The 13,663-nt window shown below is 43.1% G+C and overlaps 2 protein-coding genes across 5 annotated transcripts in view; one reads left to right on the top strand and one right to left on the bottom strand.

Annotated features, from left to right (window-relative positions):
- The window catches only part of sh3gl1b (SH3-domain GRB2-like 1b), a 28,398-nt gene extending 24,012 nt beyond the window's left edge, over positions 1-4,386 (top strand). For all 4 annotated transcript variants that reach the window (XM_076278986.1, XM_076278984.1, XM_076278985.1 and 1 more), the window contains one exon: positions 1,230-4,386. In XM_076278986.1, the coding sequence (XP_076135101.1) occupies positions 1,230-1,423 (194 nt within the window). In that variant the 3' untranslated portion in view covers positions 1,424-4,386. The remainder of the gene's footprint in view (positions 1-1,229) is intronic.
- A 1,581-nt stretch (positions 4,387-5,967) lies between these two features.
- mpnd (MPN domain containing) lies at positions 5,968-13,462 on the bottom strand. Its single transcript, XM_076278982.1, has 13 exons — positions 13,270-13,462; positions 12,351-12,553; positions 11,643-11,864; positions 11,412-11,457; positions 11,130-11,211; positions 10,684-10,780; positions 10,481-10,553; positions 10,089-10,165; positions 9,675-9,843; positions 8,815-8,885; positions 8,532-8,621; positions 7,968-8,060; positions 5,968-6,890 (listed from the first exon to the last, which is right to left on the bottom strand). Exons 1-13 carry the CDS (start codon positions 13,271-13,273, stop codon positions 6,804-6,806), a joined length of 1,314 nt encoding a protein of 437 aa, XP_076135097.1. The 5' UTR covers positions 13,274-13,462; the 3' UTR covers positions 5,968-6,803.
- Between the last annotated feature and the right edge of the window lie 201 nt (positions 13,463-13,663).

Genomic DNA, 13,663 nt, shown 5'->3' with positions numbered 1-13,663 from the left:
AATGATCTCAGCAGAGTGTTGTGAAGGATGTCATAGTATGGGATGAGGAGGCTTTCAAAACCACCTAGTGGTGATCACTCTCTAATCTGATAATATAGTGCTGTTATGGCTACCGGTACTTTCATTTAGACCTTAAATCTTAATAGACAACTGCAGGGAGTTTTACTATAGCTACATTTCTCATGGTGTTTATTGTCCCCCACAGAGCAAATATGTAAAACAGTAGGTTTCCTCATGGCATAAACAACAGTAGAATTATGCGCTACATCATGAAGTTCAGACTGCTGCTTGTAGCTTCTGTTTTAGTTCATCAGAACGGATAATGGGTGCTAGCGATACTCTGTATACCTCTTTTATGTCGATGTTAACATCATGTAATCAAATCATGAATAGCGCGTTATTTGAGTTAGAGAGGGCTACTACTACGTTGTTCTTCTCCATAAATACAGCCTGGCCTCCGGGCTGTGTTGACTTGATGTGATTTCAGAGAAGCAAGCGAGCGCTGGTGGGTGGTTTAACACGGCCGCGTGACACGCTGTTAGAGTGTGAGTGAGAAGTGTAGGCACAAGGACAGGAGTGTGGGGAGAGAAAGTCTTTAAACAACATGATCAGGCATCTCGCCAAAACAACTCTTAGCCAGTTCTAGGTACTGAGTCCTTAATACTTACTGCTGGTGTGAAGACTCAAGCTCCCGACTAACTGTATGCGTGTGTGTGTGGTTTAAGACTAATCAAGGCAAAGGTGTGATTAAAAAACTCTGGACTAACACGGCTTGCAGTGTGTTACACCAAAGTCCTTACGCTCAATGTTTAAACTAATACAGTTTTGTCCTGGTGTTGGTGTCTTAACACAGTGTGTGTGTTGCATCACCAGGACCTCAGTCACACACAGATGTCTGAGTGAGGACAGCTCTGTTAATAGACAGCCAGAGCAGAGAGAGAGACAGAGATAGAGACAGAGATCTCTCCTCTGCTTTGATAGTCTCAACACAAAACTGCATGTGACTTTGACGGATGATCTAATAGTTTCTGTTCTTTCTGTCTTTTCTCCCTCTCTGTTTTTATGTCCTGGCTCCTCTCTTTCTTCTCTCTCTCCCTCCCCTCTCCTTTCTCTCTCCCTCTCCTCTCTCTCTCTCTCCCTCTCCTCTTTCTCTCTCTCTCTCTCTCCTCTCTCCCTCTCCTCTCTCTCTCCGTCTCGTCTCTCTCCCTCTCCCGCTCTTCCTCTTGCAGCCTCGGAGCAGCCATGCTGTAAGGCGCTGTACGACTTTGAGCCGGAGAACGAGGGTGAGCTGGGTTTCCACGAGGGCGACATCATCACCCTGACCAATCAGATCGACGAGAACTGGTACGAGGGCATGCTGCGCGGCCAGTCCGGCTTCTTCCCCCTCAACTACGTGGAAGTGGTGGTCCCACTGACCCACTGAGGCCCTTCTGAAGACATGGGGAGGAAGGGGGTGAGAGGGTGGGAGAGAGATGGAGGGATGGATAGAGGTAGAGAGAGATGGGGGGGGGGTAGGAAAGAAGGGGAAATGAGGAGCCCGTTTGAAGCAGTCTTAGGTCTTCACTTACACTCACCACCATGGCCGTCGGACGAAGACTGTAACCTGTACTCTGGCACTTTGTCACCGAGACACTCTCGAGAGAGAGAGAGAGAGAGAAGGGGGGGGGACTTCCAGAAGACGGTGGCTTCTCACATTCCATCAAAGACAAGAAAAGAAAAAAGTAAACAAAAGAAGAAAAAAAAACACTTTTTAACACATCTGACAAAACGAGGACAATGACTGATGGCATGACTGACAGCAAGTGAAAATGGACCTAAAAGTGACATCACACACATACATGCATACATACAGACACACCTCCACAAACACACTTATACACATTTTAACCTAACTTAGCATTTTCTCGATGTCTCTTTCTATACCACCGAGGTATCCCAAAATGAGAGACCAGCCAAGTCCGAGTGGATTGAAATGAGTGTGGTGGGGAGACGTGCTGTGAGTTAGCCTTACAAATATCCGCAGCCAGCCAGGCCTCAGTACAGCAGGCTGTAAAGTCTCTCCCCCTAAGGAACCCTGGAGTAAACTCGTTCTCCCTGTAACTATTTTAACATTCGATTGTGGTTAGGACTTGTCGGGTTTATAAGGCAGGAATGTGGCTCTTGGTTGGGAAGGCCCGTCTGAGCTGAGCTGCGCTGGGCTGGTGCGGTGCGGTGTGTCTCGGGGAGCTGTCGCATAGCCTCCTCTGGGACGCGCTGGCACTCAGACAGCGGTGGTGCCGAAATGGGGGCACTCTCGTCTTCTCTACATAGAAACTAGTCTGCCTGCAGTCCGCAGTGCCTAGTGGAGCTGACCTGCACGTGCACCTCCAGCTCCCCCTGCTGGCCAGACTGAGCCACTGATCCTCGTCCACTACCAGGTAACTGAAAAATGTCTAGTGCGAGTTAAGTCGGTTAGCGTGCTAATCTGGATGATCTCTTATCTGTCAGAACTGGAGTGCTAAGCATGCCTGAGCCAAGGGGAGCGCACCCAGGTTAGGTCCTGTCTGTAAAATAGCATTTCATTTTTGTTTGGCTTTGCACCAGCTGTTCAGTTTTGCACCTTGGATATCACATTGAACTTGGTTGTAGAAGGGACCTCCATGTGTGAGAGTGTAGATTTGATGGCTCAGTGACTAGGGAAAGACTGTACTCTAAAATGTTATCACACTACAGTTGAGAGAAACTAGAACACTAAGATTACACATTAGTGGGAGTGAAGGGGTCAAGCACTTTTTTTTTGTGAATACTCCCCCATATTGTTTATGACACTTGTGTCCATTAATTGGTCTATTTTTGGACCCACCTCGTTGAGGAAACACAGCCAAAAAGAAAAAAGAAAGATGAAATGAATCTGTGTAATAATGAAATCACATGACCTGTTTGCCTTGTGACCATTACCTGCCTGTGTGTTGAGTGCCTCTCGTTATTCAGTCGGTTGGTCCATCTGACTGTCGCGCTTAATTTATCTGTTGCTCTGAAGTGCTCCTGCACCTGATGCTGCTGGCGGTGTCTCTGCATCTCTTAGTCCTCCCTGCAGCTGGGGGGGGGGGGGAGCGAGGACCTGCGTGTCTCTGTGTCTCACTCACACACACACACACACCCCCCCCCCCTCATGTTTCATACACTTATATCGAGTACGTTGACACTTAACTTGTTATTCTTCTAACCCATAGTAATTTGTCATAGCATTAGCCAATGAGTTGACCAGTGTATGATTGTATCATGCGAAACAAAGGGGTTTGTGGTCTTGTGCAGTAATAGAGAAGCGAGACTTGTATGCCACATTTGCTTTGTCCGTCTGTTTTTGCGTGTTTGAAAGTCTTAACAAGAGAGCCATTTAGTTAGTCACTCCTGTCTAAAGCTGTGTAACACTAGGTGGAACTCACTGTAAGAGGCCCTACGGTTGCTACTGGAGTAAAATATGGCCTTGATGCAAGGCGTATGAACCGCATACAAACACCTTCCAGCTCCTCGAGCATATCATGACTTTAAACCCACATGATATTGTTTCCATCCACCCAACCCCAACCACACATACATACTCCACCCGACCCCAACCACACATACACACACACACACAGCTCCTCTCTGCACCGTCCACTTCACTCTTACCCCTCACTTCCTGTGCAGTTTATTTTTTGTCTCTGATGTTGTTTTCCTGTCCTCGTGTGTGATTGCATCTTTTCAGTGGTTTGTATATCTTGTGTACTGGTGCAGACTGGATCTGAACAGTCAAAACAGTGTTTTTGAAAAGCATTGGAGGGATGGCGAGAAACCTTAAAAAAAAGAGGAAATGTTTGTCGTGAAGGGTGCATCAGTGCCTTTTTAATTTAAGGAGGGAAAACGTCTAATACACCAAACAAAGTTAATAATGCTCCTTGCATTGAAAATGACTGTTTTTGTGTTTTAATTTGTGTCCATTTCATTTACAAAGGGCTCCATTCGTTTTGAGTTGAGGCGTTTGCTGTGTACAGATATTAGTGCATGTGTACACTTGTCTCTTCAACACTACATTTTTTAGGGTTATTTCTGTCTAATCCCGTCAGAGTACCAGATATGTCATGAACTCCAAAAGAAAAAAAATCTTCTGGTACTCCTTAGTATTATTATTTTTTACAAATACATAAATATATAAATATATACATCTGTTTTACTGTTTTTAAATTAATCGTTTGCATGTGGGTCTATACCTAAGCTTGTTATGTTATAGTTTTAAGTGTCTTCGTATGTCCTGATGAATTTAACTGTAGTAGCCTAAATATTCTCTGGTATTTGTACTTGTCATGGCCTTTTCTCCATCTTTACATAAATAAATGTATAAAAATATCAACCAGTGTGTGGACTGAACGGTGACTGCATGTCTTTTGTGAATATATTGAGCCTGTAATTGTATTAACATTGACTAAAACTTTTATTATTATTTTTTCCCCCCAAACTAGTATAAACTTTTCTGATCTAATGTGTTCAGAGGCTTAAAGGTTTTGAGAAAGCTGTAATCATAATGTATTTAAATGTTTACTCTTTGCTTCTTTGCAGTCATGGTGTTGATGTGCTTGTTTTTGCCTCCGTAAGTAGTTTTGCAAAATCCCCTTGTGATTGGGACCTCTAGGGTGATGACCTCATCACCTCATTCACACTCAAGACATGGGGTTCATATAATTTGTCTTTTTGTCTATCCTTCCTTCCTTCCTCTTTTCCTAACCCCTTCTAATTAAAGGAACCGTATGTAAGAAATGTAATTCAATTAATCATAAAATGGCCCTGATTTATCACTAGACATTAGGAAATCATGCTAATTTCAAATACTTATATCACTGACAACAGTAGTCCGGCCAGGATATCGTCATTTAAAAAAGTGAAGTTGCAGCCCTCAACTGATGTTGATGTTTACGTATTTGTGTTTTAGCTTGATCCGCCACCCTCCACCTATCTAGTAATCACAAAGTCAGTAGTGTTTCGGCATCTGGGTTGCCAGCTCTGCTCTAGTTACCACATCTGCGGTGTACACCGCTCTACAGTATTTTGAAAGTGATTGTAGTACCAGTTTTGGCCAAAATCCTACATACGGTTCCTTTAATTTTGTGAAGGAAATGAAGAAAGAATGATGATAGGAGGATGGAGAAATGAAGGAAATGAGGAAGGAATGATGATAGGAGGATGGAGAAATGAAGGAGAGACAGATATGAGAGAGGGGATGTCCTGCTTACTCACGCATCACTTTCACACGTCAAGTAGGTTACTGATGATGCAGCGCATCACCTCTTAGGCTAGAATAAACAGACAGAGAATATGGACTTATACCAAAGCCTAAAAATATCATATGAACATGGACTCTTCCCACTTATTGACCCTGATAATGAGGTAATGTTTGATAGTTCTCGAGACATGAATGGATACTTATTGTACAATGCGTGAACAAAACAGGCATGAACTTCTTTTAAAAATGAGTTTGCATGGTAGTTCATGATAATTGCAGCATATAAAGGTATTTTCTTGGTCTATACTAGTTAATTGTTGTAAATAAATCCCTACGAACTTCTTTGAAACCGAAAGTTGACAGACGGAGAGAACTTTTTACCTTGGCAGCTTGGACCAATGATTGCACAATTCCGACTGAATACTGACTGAATTCCGATGAGATACTCTTGTGTTTCCTCGCATATTGGGCCTTCCACTTCCCTCTATCCTCAGTCTTGCCTACTCTGGTTGCAATTACATAACTGAGACGTCCTCGATGAATGACGTCGAGCTTTGAACGATTTCCAAGGCATGAACTCGGGGACCAAGGAGAGAGGCCGTATGCAAATAGAGCTTTGAGATGAACCCATGAAGATGCCGGAGACTCCATCCCAGAATGCATCTGTTATTTGAGCGGCCCAAATCTAAACCACCCAAAATGGTCAATGAAGACAGAGGCCTGCCACGATCAACTGTTCCAGTGTATATTTATGTTTAAGGTATTCAGCAGGTTAAAGGCATTGTTCCCATCATCAGCTTTCACATGGCACAGTTCAACCACACACAAAATGGACAAACAAGAGCTTTCTGACAGGATACGGAACCCAACATGGTTCCTTTGGAATGGATCTGGTTTGGATTAGGCTCAGATCTGTTCCAGAATCAGCTGCAACCTACGGAGGAAGACGCCGTCGACCCACAATCCCCCTCTGCTTTATCAACAGGCCGACAAACTTTGTCCTCTCCACACCCAACAAAGTGTAACATACAGTACATTTACGTAACAAACTAACTAGAAACGTCATCAGTGATGCAGACCTAACAGTCCTAGATGCAAAAGAGAATACCAAATGGAAGCCTACAGCCCTGTAGTTCTACAGTCAGGTCCTGGGAAGGCAGGGCACCCTTCAGTCTAAAGTGCACCGCACACTGGCACCAACATGAGTGTGGTACACTCCACGTTTGGCGTTCGATTAGATTCCATTGTTTCTAATACAACGCCGGAAACCAGCACCGAACCCTTTCGCTGCTGCTGTGTCAATTATGACCATTTATATTTTTGTCTCCCCCACTCAGTAAAAATCCACTGTTTAACTAATGCTTGTCAGTTGAAGATTTCAAAGCCAGTGTGCGCAGGGGCAAAGTGACCGAATGGTTCGGCGCACGCATGTCAGTGCCTGTGTGTGGTCCACTTAGCAAAGGTACTTTGAGGATGAGCTTGAGTAGCAGGATCTGCTGTGGAGTCCAAACTGCCTCCCTCGCACCACACCCGCACGCTTGCTCTCTGGTTGTTGTTGTGGTTGTAGTTAGTGTGCGCCACTCAGCTGGTTGTAGACGTGTTCCAGGATCTGAGCGTAGGCCTGGTCCTTGGGCGCGTGCCCGCTCATAGAACCCTAAAGGAAAGAGGGCAGGTTGTGAAGTTTTCTTTAACAAAGTGACAGTTTAAACCCTTGTTATCTGTTTGTTATGGAGTTTTTACAAGTATGTTTATCTTTATAGGGATGTTTTATTGTCATTCCAGAACATGTTGTACATGGAAGGGAAACATGAGAAAATGAGGTAATAGCAACGACCAGATCAAGAAGAGCGGTGTGTGATTGTGACCATTTAAAACTTTTAGTGATCTCTTTTAGTGTTCTTGGTTCTAAGGTGTATGATTGTGACCATTAAAACGTTTAGTGATCTGTTTTAGTGTTCTTGGTTCTAAGGTGTATGATTGTGACCATTAAAAACTTTTAGTGATCTGTTTTAGTGTTCTTGGTTCTAAGGTGTATGATTGTGACCATTTAAAACTTTGTGATCTCTTTTAGTGTTCTTGGTTCTAAGGTGTATGATTGTGACCATTTAAAACGTTTAGTGATCTCTTTTAGTGTTCTTGGTTCTAAGGTGTATGATTGTGACCATTTAAAACGTTTAGTGATCTGTTTTAGTGTTCTTGGTTCTAAGGCAGGGGGGCCAGATCAGGCCCGCCAGCAGGTTTCATACGGCCCCCCAGATGTTCTGGGTAGGAGGGGGAAATAAAAAAAAAAAAGATAGACTTCAACAATGTATAATAAGCAATATCTCTATGATACATTGATTAAACCTAGCACTACAAACCATCCTCAGGAAGGAAGAGGCTGAAAGAACTGACATGGAAGTAGGTTATTTCAAGAGAGATAGCGTTATATATGATAGTACATGATTTGTACTTGTTTGCTTATAAGTGGGCATGGTAAAGGAGTATATCAAACAACACTCATACCCATGCAGAAAAATTATAATAACCATGACAATGACGGCCCTCACGAGGTCTCATTCCAACAAATCTGGCCCACTACCTAATATGAGTTTGACACCCCTGTTCTAAGGTGTATGATGGATCTGTTTTAGTGTTCTTGGTGGTTCTAAGGTGTGTGGTGGTGGTTATGGTTCTTGTTACTGTTGTTCAAATGAAGTAGATTGTACATGTTGGCTTTTGTTACATTTACCTTAATTTTCTCCATAACTGTAGTGTCGGCACTCCAGTGCTGACTGAATTGCACCAGGTCTGGAGCTCCACGGTAGAAGTCTACCAACAGCATCTGTATGGAACACAGGCATTCACTTATCCCGTCTTACATGCAGTGAGACAGAAAATAATCTGGTTCGCTAGCACATCTGCTTTACTCCAATGCCATTACATTATTCATGGCTCAGAACAAAGTTGGACGGAGAATTACATGGTTTGTACAAGGTGTGGCTATTAAATAACGAGACATGTTATTACATGTTATACGAGTATAAAATGTTTTCTTACTCACAATTCATGTACAGCATTAGCCTCATTATTTCATAGCCACTCCTTGCATAATCCTTATTAAGGGCACCTGAGAGAACATTGCAGCTATTTACTTAATATGATGTTTTTATACATATCACTACTCTGAATATTTGTCATGTTAATTTTACATTTTGCCCTGTTGCCTTGCCATGTGAATTTTAGTGGCTTATTTCTTCCCTTAACTGACAGGCACAGAAGGATGATGCAGAGGGATGGACTATGGAGGATGTACCATTTCATTGAGAACGTCGCTGGTCAGGAAGTTATCTTGAACGTAGGTCACTTCCACAGCCACTGGAATGCCGTAGTCATTGGGTCTTTGCTGTAGGAACACGAGTGTTAGGCGCCTAAAAACTATTTGACTTTAAATAACAAAAGCTGACCATCTATCATAAACAGTCCTTCCTGAAATGTTACACTTATACTGTATAGTTCTGGTATGTACTTCAGCATTTAGGATATTATTGTGTTTATTGCCAAAGCATCATGTTACTCAGCATCCCATAATATCTTACCTCAGGAGGGGGCACCACCCAGAAGGGTGTAATGGTGGAGGCCACTCCCTGGTTTCCATGGTAGTAGGGTCCTGTATCATGTGTGGATATAAATAATTTAATATTTTTCTCTGTGCTTTTCCATGAAGATGCTGTCAAGCATGTTAAGACTAAAGCTCATGATGCATGGGACTGTTTGAGCAATGTTACTGGGCAATGTTTCTCATTATTGTGGTTCTGGCATGTTCCCATTGATATTGGGCAACAACTTCTTTCCTGGAGAACTTTAATCATCAGTAGAAAAATCATCATGATCATCTAATCAGAACACATGGAACCGGTTATTTGGTTTCCCAGCAACATTGCTCAAAAAGTTGCCCCAGGTATCATCACCTTAAGGGAGGGGCATTATGACAGCAGACTATATCTCAGTTCACAAGGATTTCAGGAAATTAGTTGAGGACCATGGGTCAAAAAGCTACAAGTGATTTAAACTTGATTTATGAACTCATTAAACTGGTTTAAAATGGCTGACAAATGGACAGCTTGAAAACTTCAGATCTCATTTCAGTACTCTATGATATTATTCCCTTGATGCTTTAACTTCCCCAATCTCTGTTGCTTCTCCCAGTAGGCAGGCAGTGTGTGTGGTACAATCTTGAAACTGACTTCACTTCTTTCCTGTGTTATCTGAGCTAAACTTGTAGTCTCACCGCAGATGATGCCGAGGCAGGGCTGGAAGTTATCTGTGCTAAACTCGTAGTCTCACCGCAGATGATGCCGAGGCAGGGCTGGAAGTTATCTGTGCTAAACTCGTAGTCTCACCGCAGATGATGCCGAGGCAGGGCTGGAAGTTATATGTGCTAAACTCGTAGTCTCACCGCAGATGATGCCGAGGCAGGGCTGGAAGCCGTTGCTGCTGCCCTGCAGCCGGAGCTGATGGTCCATCTGAGAGTCGATGTCCTGCAGCGAGGGCAGGGCCGGACCTCGGGGGTGGCTGTGGTACCAGCCCACCAGAGAGAGCCCACGCATGAACAGGTTTTGACAAATCTGCAAAATCACACTACATGTATTACATATATAGTATAGTGTGATAATGAACTGCATTCTATTCATTATGGAACACTTTCCAAGTATTCAGAAACCGTATCCACCTCGACCTTTTGTTTATAGTTTGTTTCGTATTGATAAATAATAAAGTACCAAAAACAAATCATCAAAATTCAAATATTTACACAAAATCAAAATGTCAAAATGTGAAAGTCAGCAGGGGATTCGGTTATCAAAGTTCCTACCTCCTCCTCAACCGCAGGTGCAGCATCTCTGTCAGCCAATCGCGTCCGGCATGGGAAGGCCCTCAAGACTGTTAGCACTGTGCAGAGAGAAATAGTAGATACTTTACAGATGAAGGGACGTTGGGATTGAAATGTTTGGTTCTGGTTATAACTCCCTTGTGCAAATTAACTGAAACAAATTTGTAGCCATCTAAGAAAACAGAAAGAATCCATCTCTATTTCATTCTCCTTTGTGCGTCACTTGTCTTGCGAGAGTCTATTTTACTTTTCTTGCAGCAACATATAAGTTGTCTCTGGGTACCGCAATTTCCTTTGCAAGTTTTGTTTTGTTTAAATTAATTTGCACAAGGGTTGGCGATGAGTTTGGCTGATCTGCTTCAGGAGATACTCACACTGTGTGTTAGTGTCCCATCGTCCTCCTAAGTACCCCACAACCTCACTGGTAGTCAGATGACAGTGGAAATCCTGGTGTGGACCATACAGTACAAGTTTTCATTAGTCTGTGCCTTTACCCGTGTCATCTTCATATATACTGTGTCTATTTGATATCAGTATTTAGTCCAACAGCTCGTTCTCAAGTTCATGTCATAGTTACCATGAGCAGAAGCACATTGCTGGACACCGCCACGTTAAAGGGTTGGAATCGGTTGATGGCAGAGAATGCAGACAGTTCCACTAATGTATGGGGGTCCCTGAGGAGAGTTCAAGAAGAGGTCAATTAAGTATTACGCCATGCTGTTTTTGACTTGAAAATACATATTCAAATACATATTTGTAAACACATACGTGCATTAGAATACATACATAAAAACATACAATTTCTATTTATAATATATTGCCATCTGCTATTCTTCTCTGCTTCAGGTTTGAAAATCCAAATATTTATCCATGTTGGATATGTTATCCGATGTTATCAGTTCACCATAAACCTATCCAATGTAGGCTTTGCGATTTTAAAGTCTAATAATATCTTAGCAACCTGTAAGTATCATACAAATGCAGGAAATTATTAGCAATAAAAGTCATAATTCAATATAATACCTTGCAGCATCTCTCATACCCAGGTTACAATATCTGACAGGAACTCTGTCTCTGTCTCCCCTCCTCTGTATCAGGCTCATGTCTGTGAAAGAGATCAACATGTATTACCAGCAGTGTCATAGCTTACTGACCCTACCTATCTCATTTCTTTAGGGTTTGAAGTTTGAGCAGGTAAACTGCCCATCTAATGAAACCATTACTTTTTAAGAGGAACTGGCACAGTACTGTAGCCCACACTTGACTGCATTGTCTTTCACTTCAGTTTTTACACAGTGGACTTACCTTCCTCCTCATCCTCATCATCCTCCTCCCCTTCACTAGCCAGATTCTGAAGGACCAGGAAAAGAAACACACATGGTTTAGTTTGCTTTCATTTCCAGAACATCATGTCTTTTTAGACGTTTGAAACTTTCATCAAACAAAAGATGCAAGAAAAGACTTGCTCCCATTTCACTGCCAATGGTTCCATCCCTCATATAATTCATCGTCCCGTTACCCCCTCTGCCTCCTCACCAAATCAGCGCTGGGCTGGTACTTGTGCAGCCAGCTGGTCTTGTACTGCACCAGCTTCTGCCCGCGGTAGCGCACCGATGCCCACCCACAGCCAGACTTCTTGGCGGGGTTGACCAGCCGCTTGCAGTGAGTGGCCCAGGCACTGGGGGAGTTGAAGATCTGCCCGGTCTCCACCCAGCGGATCTTGCCATCACATAGCAGATCTCCCACAAACTTCTTGCCCTGCGAAGGGAAGCAACGAACATGGCACATTTGGAACATAGCATCATTTCACTGGGTCTCAATGACCACACAGGCAAACACTCACTCTAGCTACTTCAAGTAAACACGACTGAGAAATTCCTCAGATAACCCTATATCTGACACATACTTTTTCTGCTTGTATGCTTGGTGTACAGACCTACAACATAACACATTGACTGTGGTACATGCGATTAAGATTGTAGCCTAAGTAAGTACTTATCTTAAATATGTACACAGGCACAGATCTATGTAGGCTATGGGCCTATGCCTGCTATCCTTCACTTATGATAAGAGTGTTACCTGATATATTTGCACTGTGCCTCGCCGATATCAAAGCCATTTGACAAATGTTGTGGGTAAGAAAAAATAAGAAAGAGTGACATATCCCAGCTCCAACTAACACCAATGTCTTTAGCCATAAGGAACAGAGTAGTGGGTTTTTAAATGAGATGCAATGGCATTCACCAGGTAGTGGATAGACAGCACCCCGTCTCCAGGCTCCACCAGACCGTCCTTTAGGAGCACCCTCAGGGTGATGCCTCGCCGGGTCAGAAGGGAACCTCGACCCGAGGACGCCCTCAGGTCCGACTCTTCTCCTCCGCTCAGCTCCTCATCCTCCTCCTCTCCTCCTTCCTCCAGCAGCTGTGGGGATGAGGGTGGCTCCGAACCTGGCCAGGGTACATGCATTTTATGGGTCAAACTCTTGCAATCACTAGTAATTGAGTGAAGAATGTCCGTTTACTTTAAGAGCTGTAAATGTTTAGGGGATTTCTGAAGAGAACAGGCTGCCACCATCTATGGACGATCACCAAAACACAACCTGCTAATGTAGCCTATTGTGATTTTGGACACCATGGTGCCTAGCTAAGGTGGACAATAAATGTATCTGAATTAAAAGCCGACCAAGTGAGAAACTAACACAAGAAAGAACCGGGCGAAAGATGAGTTCCTTGGGGAAAAGGCATCCATTGCAAGACTGGTTATTCAGATCTTGAAGTAGCCTACTTCGTGCCTTTGTTATCAATGCGTAAAATGGCTCAAGAATTAGGCTAGGTTACTTTCCTTGAATGAAAACGATTTTAACTTTCGTTCTTTTTCGATGATATGTAAATTGCGTAAATGCGCACGAGTGGTTTTTACTTTATTTAATGCGCAACGATGAAGAAAATAAGGCTATACACGCAATACGCTTTTGGAATCCATAGCGTATTTTTAACCATTATTAGCTATTATAGACTAATTTGTGCTGTTGTTTGGCTTACAATAATGGCACATGGGTGTATTTATTTTAAAGGTTGAGTGTTCCACCCCGCGAGGCCTACTGGGTGATGAATTACTACCCCCGTTATTTTAGTATTTAAAAGTATGTTTTGATTATTCTCACCCATTCCGCGATATCTTCGGGGAGCGATTTAAAACTTGCAACTCTGTTCGTTCCGGGACTGTGGTGGCTTTCTTTCGGGCACTTGAATGTATGATGTGGACACTTTTAATGAATACAATTCGCCATGATAGCCAGCAAGCAAGCTAGCTATTATTCAAAAACATAAAATGAAGGCGTCTGTGTCTGCCGTGTAGTTTCCTTGTTGTGTTGCTTTAATGTCAATTCCCCACCCCTTTCTCCCTCAGAGTCAGTCCGTCCTTGTCATTCTACCCCTTCTGAGCACGGCGAGTAGCCTAGAATAATTGATTGGTCAGTGAATAAGTTCTGCGACTCACAATACACAATTTAGACAACGTAATCCACTAGATACTGAAAATGCTTTACATTTTTTTGT

The sequence above is a fragment of the Alosa pseudoharengus genome, unplaced genomic scaffold (assembly GCF_046254945.1).
Source record: "Alosa pseudoharengus isolate Yale_2024_CS ecotype anadromous, Long Island Sound unplaced genomic scaffold, YU_APseudo_1.1 YU_APseudo_1.1_scf_11, whole genome shotgun sequence".
NCBI classification, from domain to species: domain Eukaryota; kingdom Metazoa; phylum Chordata; class Actinopteri; order Clupeiformes; family Clupeidae; genus Alosa; species Alosa pseudoharengus.
This window is presented reverse-complemented; position numbering and strand designations above follow the sequence as displayed.